The sequence below is a fragment of the Delphinus delphis genome, chromosome 10, assembly GCF_949987515.2.
Source record: "Delphinus delphis chromosome 10, mDelDel1.2, whole genome shotgun sequence".
Lineage (NCBI taxonomy): Eukaryota > Metazoa > Chordata > Mammalia > Artiodactyla > Delphinidae > Delphinus > Delphinus delphis.
Window position 1 is genome coordinate 39,735,476 of NC_082692.2, and position 22,833 is coordinate 39,758,308.

General features: G+C 41.0%; 1 protein-coding gene across 3 annotated transcripts in view; it reads left to right on the forward strand.

The window, feature by feature from the left end:
- ILRUN (inflammation and lipid regulator with UBA-like and NBR1-like domains) overlaps positions 1-22,833 on the forward strand; it is a 119,510-nt gene that overhangs the window by 88,468 nt on the left and 8,209 nt on the right. For 2 of the 3 annotated variants that reach the window (XM_060021984.1, XM_060021985.1), the window contains exon 4: positions 8,378-8,706. In XM_060021984.1, the coding sequence (XP_059877967.1) occupies positions 8,378-8,706 (329 nt within the window). The remainder of the gene's footprint in view (positions 1-8,377; positions 8,707-22,833) is intronic. The other variant, XM_060021986.1, reaches the window with a different exon arrangement.

Genomic DNA, 22,833 nt, shown 5'->3' on the forward strand with positions numbered 1-22,833 from the left:
CTGATTTTACTGGGTTTGGGAAGTAGGGATCCTTATTTCCTCAGACCTGAAGTAAATAACTAAGTGATTCAATGATCGCGATTACCTGCCCCCCCACCCCCGCCACACACACAAGTTAAGGCAAAAGCTCATGTGTTTTTATTTTTTGTAATTTTTATTTTTGTCTGCATTGGGTCTTCATTGCGGTGCGGGTGCTTCTCTTGTTGCGGAGCGCGGGCTCTCGCTGCGCGGGCTCAGTAGTTGTGACTCGCGGGCTCTAGAGCGCAGGCTCAGTAGTTTTGGTGCAAGGGCTTAGTTGCTCCGCGGCATGTGGGATTTTCCTGGACCAGGGATTGAACCCATGACCTCTGCATTGGCAGGCAGATTCTTAACCACTGTGCCACCAGAGAAGTCCCTCATGATTATTAAATAGGGCATGATTTGAAAAAATTGTGAAGAGGAGTAGTCTCTTTTTTGTTGCCATTTCTGCTTTTCTTTCTGAGCCCCTCTTCCTATTATGGGCACTGGGGACTCCTCACTGTCTTGTCTTATCCAGGCTTCCAGTGCTCTTTCCTGGGCTTCTCTTTATCTTCTCCCCTTTGTGAACTTGTGCCCGTTGGTTGATCTGATAATGGCGTTAATGTAGCTTAATATGTTCCTTTAGGGGGCATTTGCATTTTAAAATGAAATTCTTGAGAATAATATGAAACTAAGGAATAAGTCTTTAATGCACACTGTGGCAAGATGGGGTGAGGAGTGAGAATGGGTAGGGAAGCAGAGCTGAGTAGAGGCAGCCCTTCAACAGTCACTCTGCTGTAGATGGGGCCTGGGCCCCAGAAAACAGGAGTTGTCCTCTGAGGAGCTAATGAACTGGAGTCTGGCTGTCCCATCTTCCCCCGTAGATGCTGAGGTAGGTGTTGTGTTCATAGAGAGTGAAAGTATCTGAGTGCCTGGGCAGGTGTCATGAGAGCCAGGCATGTGTTGAGTAAACAGTGTAGAAAAACAGACTGGAAGTTGAGACTGGAAAGAGGCAGACACAAAAAAGATACTCATAATGTTGACCTTTGCACTACTTACTGTCAGGGCATGTTTCAGGCCACTAGTTTACCAGTGCTCAGACTCTCTCCTTTCAGGCCTCTCTCACTGACGCCAAGCAGCACATATCCAGCCTTCCTACTCTAGAAATGAAATGTGAGCCCGTAGCTTGTAGCCCAGCAGCTGACTAGAGCCTGTTTACCTCTACAGACCCAAGTTGTTTCTTAATTCTCAGGGGAAATGTGGGGTTCCTGTTGTGCTATGAAGATGAGTTGAGCTTTAGGAAGGATTTGAATTTGCAACCTCCAAATCTAGAAGTGGCCCCCCTGGTTATCTTGTAGGTACATGCAGGCTAAAGCTAGCCTGTGTCTCCTGGTGCTCTTACAGCTCTTAGGGACGAGCCCAAGGTAGTTGCTCTAGAGATCAGAAGCCTATAAGATTTCAGTCCTAACCACAGTTGGAATTACTTTGAGGTGTCCTTGTAAACTGGATTTTTGAAGGTGGTGCTTTACCGAGTCCCCTACCTTTCCCCTTCAGAAACCCAGACCAAGTGGAACCTATTAATGTGGCAGTTTATTGCTTGCTTTTTGTGGCTTCCATTTGCATCTTCTGTGCGCCAGAGGCAGGCTCTGGAACTAGTCAGGCAGCTTCAGCCGAACATCCATGTCAAGATGGTTCATTTGTGCAGTCATTGCTGTTCCCCCTGTTTGAAGACTGTTAATGTCTTTATGGCACTGCTGAGAAGGGGTTGCACTGGAAGGGCAAGATCTCCCTGCAGATGGGAATGACTTGTGTGTCCAGTTGATGATGTGGTCTTTTTGAGACCTCTGAAGAATTGAGTGCGTGACAGCCCCTCCTGCCTGCCCTGCTACAACCTTGTTCTACCCCCTGCTAGATCAAAGCACTCTCCTTTATAGTCACTTCACTACAGAGAGAATTGTTTGTGTTGGCTCTGTTACAACTTTAACTCTTAGTGTTTGAAAGTACACTTTTTAAATGCTATACTAATTTCTTTTAGTAAACTTTACTTTGGAACAATTTTAGATTTACAGTAAAGTTTCAGAGGTGATACAGAGTTCCCATATACCCAGTTTCCCCCATTGTTAGCATCTTACATAATCATGGCACACTTGCTAGAATGAAGACATCAACATTTGTACATTACTATGAGCTCAACTGCAAACTTTGTTTAGATTTCATCAGTTTTTCCACTTAGGAATCTTCTGTTCCAGAAACCAGTCTAGGGTCCCATATTGCACTTAGTTGTCATGTCTCCCAGTCTCCTCTGGTCTGTGACAATTTCTCAGTCTTTTCTGTCTTTTTCACGACCCCTGATAGTTTTGAGGAACACTGGCAAGTATCCTTTATATAAAGTATCCTTTATAACAGCGGACCTCAACCTTTTTGGCACCAGAGACCAGTTTTGTGGAAGACAATTTTTCCACGGATGGGGGTGGCTGTGGTTTTGGGATGATTCAAGCACATTACATTTATTGTGCACTTTATTTCTGTTATTATTACATTGTAATATGTAATGAAATAATTATACAACTCACCATAATGCAAAATCAGTGGGAGCCCTGAGCTCGTTTTCACTTGCCACTGACTGATGGAGTTTTGATGAGTCTGCAAGCAGTTGATTTATTATGGTCTCTGTACAGTCAAACCTCTCTGCTAATGATAGTCTGTATTTTCAGCCACTCCCCAGCACTAGCATCACCACCTCAACTCCACCTCAGATCATCAGGCATTAGAGTCTCATAAGGAGCACTCAACCTCGATCCTTCGCATGCGCAGTTCACAGTAGGGTTCGCGCCCCTCTGAGAATCTAATGCCGCCGCTGACCTGACAGGAGGCGGAGCTCAGGCGGTAATGCGAGCGATGGGGAGCGGCTGTAAACACAGATGAAGCTTTGCTTGCTCACCTGCCATTCACCTCCTGCTGTGCAGCCCAGTTCCTAATAGGCCATGGACAAGTACCAGTCTGTGGCCTGGGGGTTGGGGACCCCTGCTTTATAATGTCCCCCAGTCTGAGCTTATCTGATGTTTTCCACATGGTTAGGCTGATGTTATGGGTTTGGGGAAGAATACTGTGAAGGTGAAGTGGCCTGTGGGGGTGGAGGGTACTTGATATTTGCATAACATCACTGTTGATATTAGCCTTGGTCACTAGGTTGAGTAGTTTGTTTGCCAGTTTCTGCACTGTAAAGTTACACCTTTTCTCTTTCCCTACTCTATCACTAAGATAGAGTGGGTGGGAGAGTGTGTAGAATTTTGTTTTTTTTGTTTTTGAATTTTGTTATTTTTTAAAATATTTATGCCCTGCCGGGTCTTGCAACATGCGAGCTCTTTTTAGTTGCAGCATGCAAACTCTTAGTCTCAGCATGCATGTGGGATCTAGTTGCCTGACCAGGGATTGAACCCGGGCCCCCTGCATTGGGAGCGCAGAGTGCTACCCACTGAACCACCAGAGAAGTCCCTGGGGGGTGTATAGAATTAAGCTCCACCTCTTGGAAGGGAGAGTATCTTTATATATTATTTGGAATTCTTTGTAAGGAAGTTTGTCACTTCTCCTTCATTTATTTATATAACTATGGACTCATAGTTAATAAATATACTCATGTATATTTATTTTATAGTTGGAGTTACAGTCCAGTGCTACATTATTTATTTTGTTGCCCAGATTGTTCCAGCTCCAGAGGGAGCTCTTTCAGGTGGCTCCTGTATCCCTTTAACCTGCCCCTATCCTTTTGTGTTTTGACCACTTCCTTACTTTCTGGTACAACAAGATGTTCCAGGCTTTTCTTATATTTTCCATGCCCCAGCCCTAGAATCAGCCATTTCTCCAAGAAGCCCTTGTTCTTTTTATTGGAGAGTAGTATTTAGAAACTTCTGAGCACTAGGTATGTTCATTGCTAGCGGGGTATCATTACTTCTAGGCCATCTTAGCAGATAGGGCTAGATAGTATATGTATACATACTAACCTTTGTATACAGACATATCTATAATTGTTTCTGTGTTTCGTTTATATTGATGTCTCTGGCTTTAATCCAGTACCACAGGGTTTATTTTAGAATTCCTTCTTTGCTTGCTTTCCTGTAATATCCTTCTTTGATAACGAAAAACCTTGCTCCCACCATCCATTTACTTATTTGTTCAACCCAGTATACCTGTACCCTTACTGTACATATATTGTAACCTATATTCCCACAAGAAACAAATTTACCAGTTCTAATATTGTACTGTTTTTAACAATTCTATTTTAGTGGACAAATCATAGGTACTTGTTTACATTTATTATGATGTGATTTGACCCATGATGCTAGCTTTTAGATATATGCAAATGTTTTTAATATTCTTACCATAATCTGAGATGTCTTTGTATGTCAGCATGATTGATTAAGATTATGGACTTGGGCTCAAAGTAAAATATTTTCCTTTTACTCTACACTTCTCATAGTCTAAACTTAAGAAATAAAAGGTTATGTTCTCTCGTCAGTAATTTATTACACATTTCTACAAAAGGAAATGTATACTTATTATTAACAAGGTTTATACTTATTATTAAAGGTTTTATCATATGTAAAAAGGACAAGTTGAATGAAATAATATTTACAGTACCTTCTAGGTCCAAAGTTCTGTCTCAGGTGCTTTTTAAAAATTACTTTAAGGCAAGACCTTCTAAAATTGGTTTCTCCATTGGCTTACTAAGCCCTGACTGTGTAGGCTTGGCACTTGGTTTTACTTTCTTGGCTACTTTTCTAGGACACCATTCTTGTTTCATATGTCTGTCAGTAAAGATACTAAAATGGGACTGACTTAATTATAGGTTTCGTTCCCTGGGCACTTGGCTTCCCAAATTCCTGTTGGGAAGAAAAATTACGGGTTTAAAAAGCTATACTAAGAGCTGGAAGTTCTTGGTCATCATCATGGCCAACTTCTAACTTGAAGTCTGATCTTAGGCCCATCACTTTTACCTCCAGACCTCAGATCCTTCATATAGAAAGAGAAGCAGTTCCATTAGATGACCCCTAAGATTCCTTACAGCTGTGATTTTATCATCAGCAATAGTGAAATATCTGGCTGGCAGTTTTAATCTTAGTAATTAAGGTGTTCTGACAAGAACTAGAAATGGTCAACCTCTGAAATAAGCTTATTGGGCTCATCTTCATCCTTTTTATTGTTTGATTCAAAGAAACCCACACACACTATGTGTGGGATGAACACGTTCCGAAATGTGAGGTCTATAGGTAGTACCTGGAGGGCTCAGAGAGTACCATGTAGAAGGCGTGGTGTACTGTTCATAATGACCCATCACGATAGTAACTTTGGAGGATCAGAACTGGAATTTTAATTATTGGTGTTTATAAATCAGTGACATTCCTTTTACAGCTACTATGTAGAATCTGTGAACAGTACAGAAAAATAGCCAAGGTGAAGAGAGTGTGGTGGCTTTAAGTATGATAAGGCCCAGTGAGTTGTGTTAAAGAAGCTTTAGTTCTCAAAGCCAGGGGGGAAAATGTCATTAGTCTCGTACTGCTAACAGCCTTCAGAACAGTCTGTCCTTTCTCATAAGCATTTAGTTTCCTGAGCTAAGAGAACAAAGACTATTACCTGTAGCTGAGTATGCTAAACATACCATGTACTTACAAAAGGATTTTGGAAAACAGATGGGTGGAAGACAAAAGTAGGAATTAATGTACTGTAAGACAAGGCATATCCGCCTGGAAGAAATGAATAGTAGAGTGAAGGAATGTTGCCTTTGGTTAGAAAGCCTAGAATAAGAGAGCACAGAATGAGTCTCCCTCAGGCTGCCTGCCATTGAATTGTTTTTTAAGGCCCATATCATATTGGTTTATGAGATTGAGCAAGTCTTCAATAAGAAGCAAGTCTTCTGCCTTTGTTTACAGTGTTAAATCAGCAGGTTGAACTTTCTTTTTTTTCTAATAAATTTTTTTATTTTTATTTATTTTTGGCTGCGTTGGGTCGTTGTTGCTGTGCGCGGGCTTTCTCTCATTGTGGCGAGCGGGGGCTCCTCTTTGTTGCAGTGCGTGGGCTTCTCACTGCGGTGGCTTCTCTTGTTGTGGAGCGTGGGCTCTAGGTGCGCAGGCTTCAGTAGTTGTGGCTTACAGGCTCTAGAGTGCAGGCTCAGTAGTTGTGGCGCACAGGGTTAGTTGCTCCATGGCGTGTAGTATCTTCCTGGACCAGGGCTTGAACCCGTGTCCCCTGCCTTGGCAGGCGGATTCTTAACCACTGTGCCACCAAGGAAGCCCAGGTTGAACTTTTATGATACTAGTTTACGTAAAGATTCACATTTGCTTTAATGGTAAGTGTGTCTGGGATGTATGCCTATTCCTGTGATCCATACTAGTGTTGCTAGTAGCTTTCTTCCTCTTCACAGGAGGTAAAAAGAGTTGCTCATTATAGAAGTGAACAGTAGATGTCACTGCATCTCTACTTACTAAGGTTTTGGCTCATAGCTGTTTGGATACAACCAAGTTCTTAATACAGCTTCCAAATCACTAACCTTAAATCGAGTATTTATGGCTCTCTGACACTTAAGATCCCCTTCCTCAGCTGTAGAACCCAGATTGAAAATTGAGAACAAACACAGCCCAAGAGTTTTCCTTAGTTTCCTTCAATTTCCTTTTTAGTGTATTTGTTCTAGGCTTATATATTATACAGTAGTCCACCACTTATCTGTGGGGCATATGCTCCGAGACCCCTAGTACGGATGTTGAAACCACAGACAGTACTGAGCTCTATATATACTGTGTTTTTTCCTATACATACCTACCTATGATAAAGCCTAATTTACAAATTAGGCACAGTAAGAGATTAACAACAATAACTAATAATTCAGTTGAACAGTTATAACAATATACTGTAATCAAAGTCATGTGAATGTGGTCTCTCTCTCTCAAAATATCTTATTGTCCAAATTTAATGCCTTTTCCATCTTAACTAAGCACTTATCACTCACTGTGGCTCTCACTTTTGCAGTACCCGATTGTGATTGTCGATCTGATAACTTAGATGGCTACTAAGTGACTAACGAGCAGATAGCGTATATAGCGTGGATACGATGGACAAAGGGATGATTCACATCCAGATAGGATGGAGCAGGACAGTGAGAGATTTCATCACACTACTCAGAACAGTGTGCAATGTAAAACTTACGAATTGTTTACTTCTGGCACTTCCCATTTAATATTTTTGGACCACCATTGACATGGGTAACTGAAACCATGAAAGTGAATCATGGGTAAAGGAGACTACTGTATTTCCATGTAGCTAACTGGTGAAGTTGTATCTGCCTCTTCCTGTCAATCTTATACCACTTGTTTAGGAGCCTGAACAATTTTTCATATTTGTTTTCAACAAGGTTCACACTTAAAAGCTTCTTGGCCTTTCTATAGCTTGCTTTGAAAACCTTCCATCAGGAAAGTAGATGCCACTGTTCTCTGAATTGAGGTGCTGAACATCAAATTGAAGTGCCGCTTACTTTATTCATTTCTTTTTGAACCCATGGCTTTGACAGTTGAGGAAATAAAGAACTGAACTATGACCAAAAGTCCGACAGTGCATCTTTTAAAACAAATCTCTTATGGTTTCAATGTAGATGGTAGGGTTTCCCTATCTGACAGAAAGGCAAAGTTGGTATTAAATTGGATTATTTTATCAATAGAAAGTCTCAGGCATACTAAATTTTGGTATCTTTTGAACACATAGATGGTGAAAATAGCCAGGGTGATATCTGTTCTAATATGTCAGGATTAGTGCTGGCTTACAACTGTGTCCTGGTGTAATTAATAACTCCCTCTTTTACTCTCAGTTGTCCTAGTTTGGGCAGGTCACTCTAAATTGCCCCAAAGTGTGTGTGTGGGGGTGTTGATAAGTTGCAGTTTTAGTAATTATAAGCATTATTTTTGACTCAAGAGTTATGCCTGCCCTGAGTTTTCTGAGTTAACCATGTACAAAATAAAGCAAAAACCGCAAAGAGCTTGTAATTCTGGAAAAATAGCTTTTGGGTTTCTATATATTGATCATTGTTCTCTGGAGTAATGATTTCCAAAATATGGTTATGCATCAAAATCAACTAGTAACCTTTTTACAGATAGTTTCATGGGTCTCACCACAGACCTCTGCTGAATTTGTACCAGAGTATGAATTTGACGTTACCAAAAATGTAGAACTGCATGCAATGCAAATGTACTGGATAACTTTGTCAGTAAGCTTCTAAACTAGCATGTAGAGAAACATTTCTTCTTATGGTTTGCGTGGTGTTTGGGGTTCTCTGTGGTGGCTGCTTTGAGCCTTGAGGGTATGCCTGGCATTGACATGAATTGCCTTTTTGTTTCAGATGTCATCTGGGTCATTCTCAGTGTGGAGGTGGGTGGACTTTTAGGAGTAACGCAGCAGCTGTCATCTTTTGAAACGGAGTTCAACACACAGCCACATCGCAAGGTAGAAGGAAACTTCAACCCGTTTGCCTCTCCCCAAAAGAACCGACAATCAGATGAAAACAACTTAAAAGACCCTGGGGGTTCCGAGTTCGACTCGATCAGCAAAAACACATGGGCTCCTGCTCCTGACCAAACCGAGCAAGATGAGAATAGACTCTCACAGAACTCTGTAAATCTGTCCCCCAGCAGTCACGCAAACAACTTATCAGTAGTGACTTACAGTAAGGTAGGTGCCCTCGGAGAAGAGGAGAAGGGGTAGGTGGTGGGCCTTGGGATTTGTGATACTCCTTCATGGCAAACCTAGAAGCCTAGAATGTTCTTTAAGACTGCTTAGCTCTCCTGCCAATGCAACAGCACAAAAACCTACCCCTTCTCCCCTCCCCCCTCCCCCATCTCCATGTCCTGTGGATGTTACTCCATCCACATTTATAATTTACTGCTGTCTCTCTGCTCTGGTTTGGGTGCTGAAAGAACAGAGTTCTTTACCTTTAGCGTTAAAAAAAAAAAAAAAAAAGAAAGTCAAAATATCACCAGCCATTCTTCCAGTGTAAATGCATATACCAAGTGTAGAGCAACAGCACACCTTTGGAATTTGTTCCTGCTGTGTCTTTTTGGTTTTGGGTGGGGTGTTTTTCCTGAGGAAATAGACCAAAAAAAAGCTCAATTATTTATCCTAATGTTGTATCCTATCCAAATGTTGTTGGGCTTCCACTTTATTTACCTAGTCTGCATGTCTTCTTGTTGATGTCTTTCCAGTCTCTTATGGCCCATCTACCTCCTCACCTACAACCCAGAGTGGCTCAAGTGATATTTTGACTTTTCATGTGTGAGGAATGAGAGAATTGTTTGTTAAGTTAATCATGATTTTAAATATTCTGATTGTTCTAAGACAGTCTTCTAGGTGTTTGATTTCTTGATCTGTTTCGCTATGCTTGATGATTAAACAGCACCTTCCATACTCCGCCGAGTTGACTATGGTTCCTGGTTGTTGGTTTTGGTAGGTTGAATAAAGCCCTGATGCTAAGCGCTAACTGTTGTAGGTGATTTGTGTGGCAGGGCCTGTGAACATTCCTGTTCGTTCTTCTCTGATTAATAATGTGGTGTATTAGGCCCAGCCTCCCACCTATATAATCGTATAACTGTTAAGTCTTTCCTTGCTTTGTGTTGGCATTCACCCTCAAATTTTTAAAAATAATGTTTATTTGAGGGACAACTCACTCTCTTGTAAGAATGGCATTTTTCTGACCAGTGCTTTATATGTGGTCTAGATCCAGAGGCAAATTAAGAAAAGAAACTTGGTGATATGAATTCTCTTTCTCCACAGGGACCAGTAAGAGGGACTTCATTCAACAGTAGTGCAACAGGATTGATTTATTGGTTGGATGGTCATTATAAAGGATTGTGTGGAATCATGTTAGTCATACAGGATATGAGAGAAGTAAATTGGCAAGGCAATAAATGGCTTATATTTGAGGAAAGACTTCACATCTTAATACTCTAACAAAAGATTTTCCACTAAGTTCCTATTGCTCCAGATTTTTCTTCCTTAAATTTAACCCTCCAGGGTATGACTGTTCTGGGTGGTATAGGCCCTAGGCTAAGCATGCCCTGTTAGAAGGAGAACTTTAGGGCAGTTGAGTGTAATGGGAAGATGAGAGTTGGAGGAGGCAAAACCAGTTGCTCCAGTGCTTTCTGTAATGGAAGCCCCTTCACCCAACTGTGAACTCCCTGGCTTAGCTATCACTGTAGTCTTAGGAGAGGGCTGGTGTTCCTGGCCAGTGCACTGCAGTCTTTTTCCTGAGTTGTGAGCCTGTTTGTTGTTTTTCACTCCTTTAGGGCTTTAAGGACTGATGCCTTTTAAGTCTGTCATTGCCCTGGCCCAGGGTGAGGTGGGGGTTGTTTGAATGGATTACCTACCAGCCTTAATTGAGGTCCTACCATGCTGCTCTTTTTTGGAAGGGCTGGGCTATGGTGAGGCTATTGAGATATTTCTTGAGGTTGATGAACTCATGGTATGTTATGTAATTTTTTTCATGAACTCTGTAGAATCATTTAGAAATAACATGATTTCAAGAACCACAGAGAAAAGGTTCTCATTGGAGACGATATACAAGACTGTTGCCTATAATGCATTGAGAATATGGCACTTGGACCCCAAAGAGAAATCGGAGCCTCCTTTTCTTCTTAAGTTAAGCAGTCCTCTTAAAGCAAGTCCTCTGAAAGCATTTCTGGCTAAAGTTGAGTCAACTCCACCTCTTAGGGCTCCTTAGAAATGGGGTAGGGTATAGATAGTTATCAGGAAGTACTTATTAACACATTTCTGCACTGATGTACAGAGCAGTGTAGATTATTGAGTAAGGAAACTTGAAGAATAAAAGAAGTTATCCCTACCAACCAGCAGCTCACAGTACAGTAGGGGAGATGAAACACGCATACAATTCAGTCAAGGTGAAGTATGAATTTGGTCAGTAGAGCACAGCACAGTCAAAATGTATAATTTGTGTGCATGGCTGGGGGTTAGAGTTACGTAAGGCAGAAATGAAGTAGAGATGGAGTTGATGGAAAGGGCTTTTCAAAGAATGGACAGATTTGGAAAGACAGGAAGGATGATGGTAGGAGAACAGTTGAAGTGCTGAGGGCAGAATACTGAGTAAGGGATGTGTGGTCAGGAGATACGGGTGATGGACAGTGGGAGATACATTCAGTTGGTTGCAGTGTGTTCCTTTGGATGAAGTAATTTGATGAAAAAATTTGGATGAAATAATTACAAGTGGCTTCAAAAAGAATTGGAACTATACTTAAATGAATACCTTAAGGCAGAGATAATTCATGATTCTAAGCATTTGTGTTTGGCTTGAGAATATAGATTTATTTATTTTTAAAGGCAAGAATACTTGAGGTTCTGAAGGGCTATAAGTGGCAAGATCAGGTATATACTAGAGTTATGTTTTAACCGTTCCTATGTGCCAGGTAAGTGCCAAGTACTTTACATGTATCATCTTCATATTTTGGTAAGAAAATAAAAGCTCCGAGGGGCTAAGTAACTTACCTCAGTATCACACAGCTAGCAAGAGGCAGAACTAGGATTCACATCCAGGCACCACGTTACTAAAGGTATTAGTAGGTTAACCTGGGCTTTCCTTAGATCTTCCTGTTGGGATGGAGGCTGTGTTGAACGAAAGCATTAACTGAGTTGATGAGCAGTGTCATCAAGGTGTGAAAGAAGCAGAGTTGAAATAAGATAAGTGGCTCTAATGTAAACTGAGGATTGCGTGTGGCGTCTTTTTTTTTTTTTGAAGAGTTCCCCTGTTTGTTGAGTCTTTAAAGTAGTGATTTCTTTTTCTGGTTGGTAAAAATAAAAACTTTTTAAACTCTCAGGGTGTACCAACCATGTGGGCTTAATAATAAATAGCCCTTTTTATTTATGAGTGAGTGGAAAGGATGAGAGCCCCCTAGAGCGCTAGAGTTGGGGCAAGTGTGTTCAGTTCACACCAGGTGCCATCTTTATTGGATGGGTTGGAGGAGTACCTGATGCCCTGGTATCAGGGATCACTGAGTTGGCAATAGATCTGATTTACTCTAAAGAAATTCCCTGCCTGCCCTGAAGGCTGGGAAAGAACATGACGCTCTTGGAAGCCCATGACCACAGTTTTAGTAGGTAGATAGTTTCCTGCTGTCTCCATAGTTACAGTTTAACTTGCTAAGGTTGGTAGGATGAAATGAAAAGGTTGCTTCATGCATCTTATGTGAGGGTTGGGTGAATGTCAACATAATGGCCCATCTGTCAGTGCCAGGAACTGGACACCCCTGGAGCCCTTCCCCAGCTACCCTTGAATAACCCATAAACTCTCCAGACCCAGTGCTCTGTGCCACAGGCAGGGGTGGTGGGGGGAGAATGGGGAAGCTCTGGGTGGGAACGCCTGTCCCAGCTCCATCCCACAACATCCAGAGGGCCTGGGCCTTCCCTGTGTGAGAGCTGTCAGAGGGAGTCAGAAAGGTGAGCAAGTATATGTTGACCTGCTCCAAGGATTCATAAATCTGACTCCATGCTTTTGTTAAAGATTGGCTGGCCTCATTGTCAGCTCAGTTGTGGCTGACCTGTCCCAGGTGAACAATCAGACCAAGTATTGGTGAAGATTAGGTGCTGTTTTAATGAACGCTTTTTATGTGATTAGCCCAAGAGCCTCTGAGGACAAACAGTCACAGTAGGGTAGGTGTTCACTCTATGGACTCAAGGCTAGTCTTGCAATGAATTCTAACTGTGACTCATCTCTGGAGGCCGGGACAGCTTCTGTTTGGACAGTGGTACAGTAGCAAAAAACAATCTGTAGAGGTGTGGAAGGAGAAAATAAGTCATATTGAAATTAGGTACTTCTTTTTCTTACTTGCCAGTAATTTTCACAATTTCTCAATGTTTTCTAAGAAGGCCTTACAGAGGAATAAGACACCAACCAAATGGTCTTATTCAGGACAGCTGGGAATAAGAGTGTGACACCAGGGTGTTCTTCAGGACAACCCAAATGCTTTGCTTCCTTTCTCTGAAGAGTAATGATTTACACTGGGGGAGCTGAAAAGAATCCCAAATTCATTTATTTTGTTACTTGGACTATACGTCTTATTTTGTGTTTGCTCTTATTTTTTTAAAAAAATGTTTGGAGCTGGTGTTTGTCATACTCTCCTCCTTTAAACTGATTACAGCCTGAGCCACTGTTATTACTTCCGCCAAGTGCTGGTTCAAAGGAGAAACGTGTTATTATCTTTGGGAGAGGTTCCTCATGCTTGTCAAGCGTCAGTCCCTGCCGAGTGCCATCTGCCCTGCCTGCCCACGTTTGCACCTGCTTTTCCTCCTCTCTCTCTCTGACAGTCACCCTTTAGTGTGTTTTGGATCTGGAGCTAGAGAAGTTAGTCTGCTTTTATTATATCAGAAATCAACTCTCTTCTAACCTGCTGCTGTCTGTGTTGACTAAGGCATGGAAGAGTTAATTTCTCTCTGTTTAGGTTTAGAAATGTAGTAGAGGTTACAGGGAGAGGTTTGGAAAAGGCAAATATTTTGCTATATGGGCCTGAGGATGTAATGGCTTGTGGATCTTATTATCTACTTTGAAGTAGCCAATCAGTTTAATATAATAATAAGGGATGAGTTTAATAAGGATGGGCCCAACATCTGCTCAGTTCAGAGCACACTGAATTTGACCCAAAAGCAGGTGGTTGGTGTCCTTAGCTGAGCTAATGGCAATAGAGGGCAGTATAACCTTCCCACTGCCATGAAACCTGAGTCTTCGTTCTCAGGGGCAGACCCTTTCCCTGAAAGGTTTAAAGATGGCTCAAAGAGAAGCTGGAAGGAAAACTCGTGTCACTTGATATTCTATCCAACTTGTGTTCTCCTCTGGCAAGGGACAGGTAGCAAATGCACATTACTCCCAGGTGGCGGCCACGGGAGTGCAGTAATCAGAGCTGTAAAGCTACCGTTCATTAAGCACTTACTATGTGCCAGGCACTGTGCTGAGGATTTTTTAAATTTAATTTTTATTGTTAAAATGATCAATGTACATAATTTAAGGAGTCAAGTAGATCTACAAAGTTTATTACAAAAAACGCTAGTCACCTCCCTGCCTCCCAGCCCCCAGTATTTGTTCCCCAGAGGCAGAGGCAGCAGTTTGACATGCATTACTTCATTTAGTCCACACAACAGAACCATGATACAGGCACTGTCATTATCCCTATTTACAGCTGCTGAGACTTGAGGTTCACAGGTTTCATGACCTGCCCAAGGTCATGCAGCTAGAAAGTGGTAAAACAAGGATATGAACAAAACCAGTTGTTTTTGACTCCTGAGCCTGCTCTCTTACGATCCACTACATTGCTTCCTAGTTACAAATAGTGTTCAGGTATGTATTTTTATCAGCTGAACTGACAGCTGTGGGCTAGGGAGAGCATGCATGCTTTCTGTAGTACACTGCTGCATTTCAAATGAGGATCAAACCAATTATTGGCCAGCTATTATGTGACTTCTCTACTGCTAAACCCCTTCTCTCCACAAGCTGTTATCTATGGAAGCTACAGAAATCAGCCTTTCTCTCCAGCCTCTATGAAGGGAAAAGATTCCCTAGAACCTCCATGGTCACTTGGGTTTAGATTTTTGGTGACATTGAAATTTCCGTTAATTCACTTTTGTGACAGCAGCACCTATACCTCTTGAAGTCACCTGTCTATTCCTGATTGTGGCCAAAAGATACAGTCTCTGGAGTTTTCCATTTTTCTGTAATGAATTTAACATCTCCCTTTGAACATACTTAGTATTTTAAAAGTAGAACATACTTAGGGGTGATCTAACTCCCTTTAAAGCCAGATTTAGTTTCTGCAAAGGCCATCTGGAGAAAGAATATTTTACAGTCAGTACAAGTCCTGAGGTAGAAGTTCACCTGGTTTGTTCAAGACCAGAGTGGGTAGGAACGGGGTAGAGGGAAATGAAGTCAGGGGATGAAAACCAGATCATGGAAGGATTTGTGGCCTTTGTGAAGCTTTGGGCTTTTGCACTGAGGGACAGAAGGAACCACTGAAGGATTTTGAGCAGCGGGGTGATGTGGTCTGACTTCATGCCAGAGAGTAAAAGGATCACTCTCTGGCTCTCCTGTGGAGAGTACAGGGCAAGGATAGAAGCAGGGGACCAGTAGGGAAGTTAGTGCAATCATCTAGGTAAAGAGAATGGGTGTTTTGGACCAGATTGGTAGCAGCAGAGGTAAAAGAGGTCTGTGTCTGGATCTGGTTTGTTAGCTAGAACTAACAGGATTTGCTAATGGGTTGGAAGCGGGGTGTAAGAGGGAATAAATGATGACGCCAAAGTTTTTGGCCTGAGCAAATAAAAGGGTAAAATTGCCATCCACAGAGAGAAGAAAGGCTATGGTAGAGGTGGGGAGAGATCAGGAATTCATTTTGGGTACATTGGCATCCAGATGGAGGTATCAAGTAGGCTGCTGTATATCCAGATTGGACATAGAGTTTAGGAGAGAGGGTTTGGGTGGAGATAAAAAATTTGGGAGTCATTTCATGTGGATGGTATCTAATGCTATGAGCCTGGCTGCAATCCACAAAGCGATGAGTCTATGTAAAGCAGGGTTTTCTCAGCCAACAGAGTAAGCCTATTGACATTTTAGGCCGGATGCATCTTCTTTCGCTTCAGAGGGCAGTGTGGTGAGGATCTTATGCATCGTAAGATGTTCAGCAGCATCCCTGGCCTTTACCCACTGGATGCCAGTAGTACCTCCCTAGCCCCAAGTGTAAGAGCCAAAAACATCTCCAGACATTGCCAAATGCCCCCTGGGGCAGGAGCAAAACTTCCCTACTTGGAAACCATTGGTACAGATGGAGAAGAGGTCCAAGGACTGAGCATAATGCTATCTGTCTAACATGTAAAACTGCTGTTTCTCAAAGCACCTCTACTGCATTTATTCTTATTCTTAATTCACGACACTCTTGTGACTTTTGTAGTTAGTTATACTCTTCATTTGACAAAACAGTAAGGGAGTTGTAAGTGACTTGCTCACATTCACACAGCAAATTGGGGGTGGGCCATGGGCTGGAACCCAGGGAACCCAGTTGGAGTCTAGTGTTCTTCTACACCACACTATGCTGAGGCTTGCTGGCAGAAGCAAAGTTTGTTTGCTGTTCTCTGAAGGTAGTTTATACACTTAGTGTCAGGTTGTAGAGACCTTCTTGTTCATCTTCAGGAGCTACAAAAGAATTTGTGACCAAGAAGGAAGCAGTGCCCAGCAACTGAGGAACCTGCCCCTGTTCGCTGGCAAATTAGCACATTCTGTACAGAAGGGGTTTGCCAGGAGACTCTGGTTTAATGATATTAAGATGTCTCTCTTTTGAAAACCCTGAGGAACCAGCAAAGTCCTCCCAGCCTTGTTGGTGTTTGCATTGGCATGGGTCATGTGTGCATTTTAAAAATAAATCAAACACTGTGAGCCTTAGAAAATGTCTTTTGTTGTTTGTAACATTACTATCTGACTGAGAATAAAAAGTATTTCCAGGAACTCTCTCTTTTGTACCTCAACAGCTTCAAAGTGGAACGTTCAGCTCCGTCTTCTTTGCTTTGGGACTCTGAGCATTGTTATAGGCTGAGCTGATGCTGGGCAGTCTTGTAGCTGAAACAGAGCTAGTGTTTCCCAAGATAGCATATTTTACTTCAGTTGTAAGGACGTATTCTTTTCCCTGTACTCTGAATTTAGCATTTTAATTTCTGATGAAAATTCTCAAAGTGGGACTGGTGAAATTCAAGCAGATAAGTATAATTCAAAAGTATGAGGTTACATAACCTTATCCACCAGAGGGCAGACAGCAGAAGCAAGAAGAACTACAGTCCTGCAGCCTGTGGAACAAAAACCACATTCACAGGAAGATAGACAAGATGAAAAGGCAGAGGGCTATGTACCAGATGAAGGAACAAGATAAAACCCCAGAAAAACAACTAAATGAAGTAGAGATAGGCAACCTTCCAGAAAAAGAATTCAGAATAATGATAGTGAAGATGATTCAGAACCTCGGAAAAACAATGGAGGCAAAGAACGAGAAGATGCAAGAAATGTTTAACAAAGACCTAGAAGAATTAAAGAACAAACAGAGATGAACAATACAGTAACTGAAATGAAAACTACACTAGAAGGAATCAATAGCAGAATAACTGAGGCAGAAGAACGGATAACTGACCTGGAAGACAGAATGGTGGAATTAACTGATGCAGAACAGAATAAAGAAAAAAGAGTGAAATGAAGACAGGGCTTCCCTAGTTGCGCAGTGATTGAGAGTCCACCTGCCGATGCAGGGGACATGGGTTCGTGGCCCGTTCCGGGAAGATCCCACATGCCGTGGAGCGGCTGGGCCCGTGAGCCATGGCCGCTGAGCCTGCGCGTCCGGAGCCTGTGCTCCACAACGGGAGAGGCCACAACAGTGAGAGGCCCGTGTAACACACACACAAAAAAAAAATGAAGACAGCCTAAGAGACCTTTGGGACAACATTAAACGCAACAACATTCGCACTGTAGGGGTCCCAGAGGAGAAGAGAGAGAGAAAGGATGCAAGAAAATATTTGAAGAGATTATAGTCGAAACTTCCCTAACGTGGGAAAGAAAATAGCCACCTAAGTCCAGGAAACTCAGCTAGTCCCATACAGGATAAACCCAAGGAGAAACACGCTGAGACACATAGTAATCAAATTGGCAAAATTAAAGACAAAGAAAAATGATTGAAAGCAGTAAGGGAAAAACGACAAATAACATACAAGGGAACTCCCATAAGGTTAACAGCTGATTTCTCAGCAGAAACTCTACAAGCCAGAAGGGAGTGGCATGATACACTTAAAGTGATGAAAGGGAGGAACCTACAACTAATTTTACTCTACCCGGCAAGGATCTCATTCAGATTCGATGGAGAAATCAAAAGCTTTACAGACAAGCAAAAGCTAAGAGAATTCAGCTCTACAACAAATGCTAAAGGAACTTCTCTAAGTGGGAAACACAAGAGAAGAAAAGGCCCTACAAAAACAAACCCACAACAATTAAGAAAATGGTCATAGGAACATACATATCAATAATTACCTTAAATGTGAATGGATTAAATGCTCCAACCAAAAGACACAGGCTTGCTGAATGGATACAAAAACAAGACCCATATATATGCTGTCTACAAGAGACCCACTTCAGACCTAGGGACACATACAGACTGAAAGTGAGGGGATGGAAAAAGATATTCCATGCAAATGGCAATCAAAAGAAAGCTGAAGTAGCAATACTCATATCAGGTAAGATAGACATTAAAATAAAGAATATTACAAGAGACAAGGAAGGACACTACATAATGATCAAGGGATCAATCCAAGAAGAAGATATAACAATTATAAATATATATGCACCCAACATAGGAGCACCTCAGTACATAAGGCAACTGCTAACAGCGGTAAAAGAGGAAATCCACAATAACACAGTAATAGTGGGGAACTTGTAACACCTCACTTACACCAATGGACAGATGATCCAAAATGAAAATAAATAAGGAAACACAAGCTTTAAATGACAAAATAGAACAGATAGATTTAATTGATATTTATAGGACATTCCATCCAAAAACAGCAGATTACACTTTCTTCTCAAGTGTGCATGGAACATTCTCCAGGATAGATCACATCTTGGGTCACAAATCAAGCCTCAGTAAATTTAAGAAAATTGAAATTATATCAAGCATCTTTTCTAACCACAACGCTATGAGATTAGAAATCAGTTACAGGGAAAAAACGTAAAAAACACAAACACATGGAGGCTAAACAATACGTTACTAAATAACCAAGAGATCATTGAAGAAATCAAAGGGGAAATCAAAAAATACCTAGAGACAAATGACAATGAAAACACCACAATCCAAAACCTATGGGATGCAGCAAAAGCAGTTCTAAGAGGGAAGTTTATAGCTATACAAGCCTACCTCAAGAAACAAGAAAAATCTCAAATAAATAATCTAACCTTACACCTAAAGAAACTAGAGAAAGAAGAACAAGCAAAACCCAAAGTTAGCGAAGGAAAGAAATCATAAAGATCAGAGCAGAAATAACTGAAATAGAAACAAAGAGAACAGTAGCAAAGATCAATAAAACTAAAAGCTTGTTCTTTGAGAAGATAAACAAAATTGATAAACCATTAGCCAGACTCATCAAGAAAAAGACTGAGAGGACTCAAATCAATAAAATTAGAAATGAAAAAGAAGTTACAACAGACACCACAGAAATACAAAGCATCCTAAGAGCCTACTACAAGCAACTCTATGGCAATAAAATGGACAACCTGGAAGAAATGGACAAATTCTTAGAAAGATATAACCTTCCAAGACTGAACCAGGAAGAAATAGAAAATATGAACAGACCAGTCACAAGTAATGAAATTGAAACTGTGATTAAAAATCTTCCAACAAACAAAAGTCCCGGACCAGATGGCTTCACAGGTGAATTCTATCAAACATTTAGAGAAGAGCTAACACCCATCCTTCTCAAATGCTTCCAAAAAATTGCAGAGGAAGGAAAACTCCTAAACTCATTCTATGAGCCCACCATCACCCTGATACCAAAACCAGACAAACATACTACAAAAAAAGAAAATTACAGACCAATATCACTGATGAATATAGATGCAAAAATCCTCAACGAAATACTAGCAAACAGAATCCAACAACACATTAAAAGGATCATACACCATGATCAAGTGGGATTTATCCCAGGGATGCAAGGATTCTTCAGTATATGCAAATCAATCAATGTGATACACCATATTAACAAATTGAAGAAGAAAAACCATATGACAATCTCAATAGATGCAGAAAAAGCTTTTGACAAAATTCAACATCCATTTATGATAAAAACTCTCCAGAAGATGGGCATAGAGGGAACCTACCTCAACATAATAAAGGCCATATATGACAAACCCACAACAAACATCATTTTCAATGGTGAAAAACTGAAAGCATTTCCTCTAAGATCAGGAACAAGACAAGGATGTCCACTCTTACTGCTGTTATTCAACATACTTTTGGAAGTCCTAGCCTTGGCAATCAGAGAAGAAAAAGAAATAAAAGGAATACAAATTGGAAAAGAAGAAGTAAAACTGTCACCGTTTGCAGATGACATGATACTCTACATAGAGAATCCTAAAGATGCCACCAGAAAACTACTAGAGCTAATCAATGAATTTGGTAAAGTTGCAGGATACAAAATCAATGCACAGAAATATCCTGCATTCCTATACACTAATGATGAAAAATCTGAAAGAGAAATTAAGGAAACACCCATTTACCATTGCAACAAAAAGAATTAAATGCCTAGGAATAATCCTACCTGGGAAGACAGAAGACCTGTATGCAGAAAACTATAAGACCCTGATGAAAGAAATTAAAGATGATACAGATGGAGAGATATACCATGTTCTTGGATTGGAAGAATCAATATTGTGAAAATGACTGTACTACCCAAAGCAATATACAGATTCAATGCAATCCCTGTCACATTACCAATGGCATTTTTTACAGAACTAGAACAAAAAAATCTTAAAATTTGTATGGAGACACAAAAGACCCTGAATAGCCAAAGCAGTCCTGAGAGAAAAAGACAGAGCTGGAGGAATCAGACTCTCTGACTTCAGACTATACTACAAAGCTACAGTAATCAAGACAATATGGTACTGGCACAAAAACAGAAACAAAGATCAATGGAACAAGATAGGAAGCCCAGAGGTAAACCCACACACCTATGGTCAACTAATCTATGACAAAGGAGGCAAGGATATACAATGGAGAAAAGACAGTCTCTTCAATAAGTGGTGCTGGAAAAACTGGACAGCTACATCTAAAAGAATGAAATTGAACATTCCCTAACACCATACACAAAAATAAACTCAAAATCGATTAGAGACCTAGATGTAAGACCAGACACTATAAAACTCTTAGAGGAAAACATAAGAAGAACACTCTTTGACATAAATCACAGCAAGATCTTTTTTAATCCACCTCCTAGAGTAATGGAAATAAAAACAAAAATAAACAAATAAACAAACTTAGAAGCTTTTGCACAGCAAAGGAAACCATAAACAAGATGAAAAGACAACCCTCAGAATGGGAGAAAATATTTGCATACGAATCAACAGACAAAGGATTAATTTCCAAAATATATAAACAGCTCATGCAACTCGATATTAAAAAAACAAACAACCCAATCCAAAAAGGGGCAGAAGACCTAAATAGACATTTCTCCAAAGAAGACATACAGATGGCCAAGAAGCACATGAAAAGCTGCTCAACATCACTAATTATTAGAGAAATGCAAATCAAAACTACAATGAGGTGTCACCTCACACCAGTTAGAATGGACTTCATCAGAAAATCTATGAAAAACAAATGCTGGAGAGGGTGTGGAGAAAAGGGAACCCTCTTGCACTGTTGGTGGGAATGTAAACTGATACCGTCACTATGGAGAACAGTATGGAGGTTCCTTAAAAAAGTAAAAATAGAATTACCATATGACCCTGCAATCCCACTACTTGGCATATACCCAGAGAATTTCACAATGTAAAAAGACACATGCATCCCAGTGTTCATTGCAGCACTGTTTACAATAGCCACGTTATGGAAGCAACCTGAATGCCCATTGACAGACGAATGGATAAAGATGTGGCACACATATATGATGGAATATTACTCAGCCATAAAAAGGAACGAAATTGGGTCATTTGTTGAGATGTGGATGGATCTAGAGACTGTCATACAGAGTGAAGTAAGTCAGAAGGAGGAAAACAAATATTGTATATTAACGCATACATGTTGAACCTAGAAAAATGGTACAGATGAACTGGTTTGCAGGGCAGAAATTGAGACACAGATGTAGAGAACAAACGTATGGACACCAAGGCGGGAAAGCTGTGGGAGGGGGTGATGAATTGGGTGATTAGGATTGACATGTATACACTGATGTGTATAAAATTGATGATTAATTTAAAAAAAGTGTGAGGATTTGTGTCTGGTGTAGATGCTCAGGTTTCAGTGACTTGTTCTTTGCTAAGTGTGCTCTGATTGTATTCCAGCAGGACCAGGTGCACAATGTAAAATTAAAGGCTGCTGTACATCAGGGGAAAGTATGGGCTTCCTTAGAGCTCGACTGAAAGCGAGACCCTTTTCAAAGCTGTGGACATTCATCAAAACTACTTTAAAAGGGGCTTCCCTGGTGCGCAGTGGTTGAGAGTCCGCCTGCCGATGCAGGGGACACAGGTTTGTGCCCCGGTCCGGGAAGATCCCACATGCCAAAAAAAAAAAAAAAAAAAAAAAAAAAAGTACTTTAACAGAGAGAGGTTTGATATTATTTAGTCATAAGGGAGGCCTCTTAGGTTCCTCAGCCTGTGCTAATACTTCCTTATTGTCAAAGAATTTACTGTCTGATTACTTAGATGTGACTAGCTCATAGGAAAGAATGAGACCAGTAAAGATGGAGTATATTGAGTTCCAGTTGAGTTTTAAGTGTTCTTGAGTTTGGAGGAAGGAGAAAACAATGAGGTTTGGAGTAGCCAGGAAAATGATACCTTGGTGAATGATAGGTTCAAACTGGGACTCCCCTGGCAGTCCAATGGTTAGAACTCTGCATTTCCACTGCAGGGGGCACAGGTTCGATCCCTGGTCAGGGAACTAAAATCCCACATGACATGCAGTGCGGCCAAGGAAAAAAAAAAAAGAAAGAAAGAAATGATAGATTCAAACCGAATTGGAGGGAAAAGGAGTCACATGCAGGAAGGCCCAGAGGCATTCACAGGCAGGGTGTGTTCAGGGG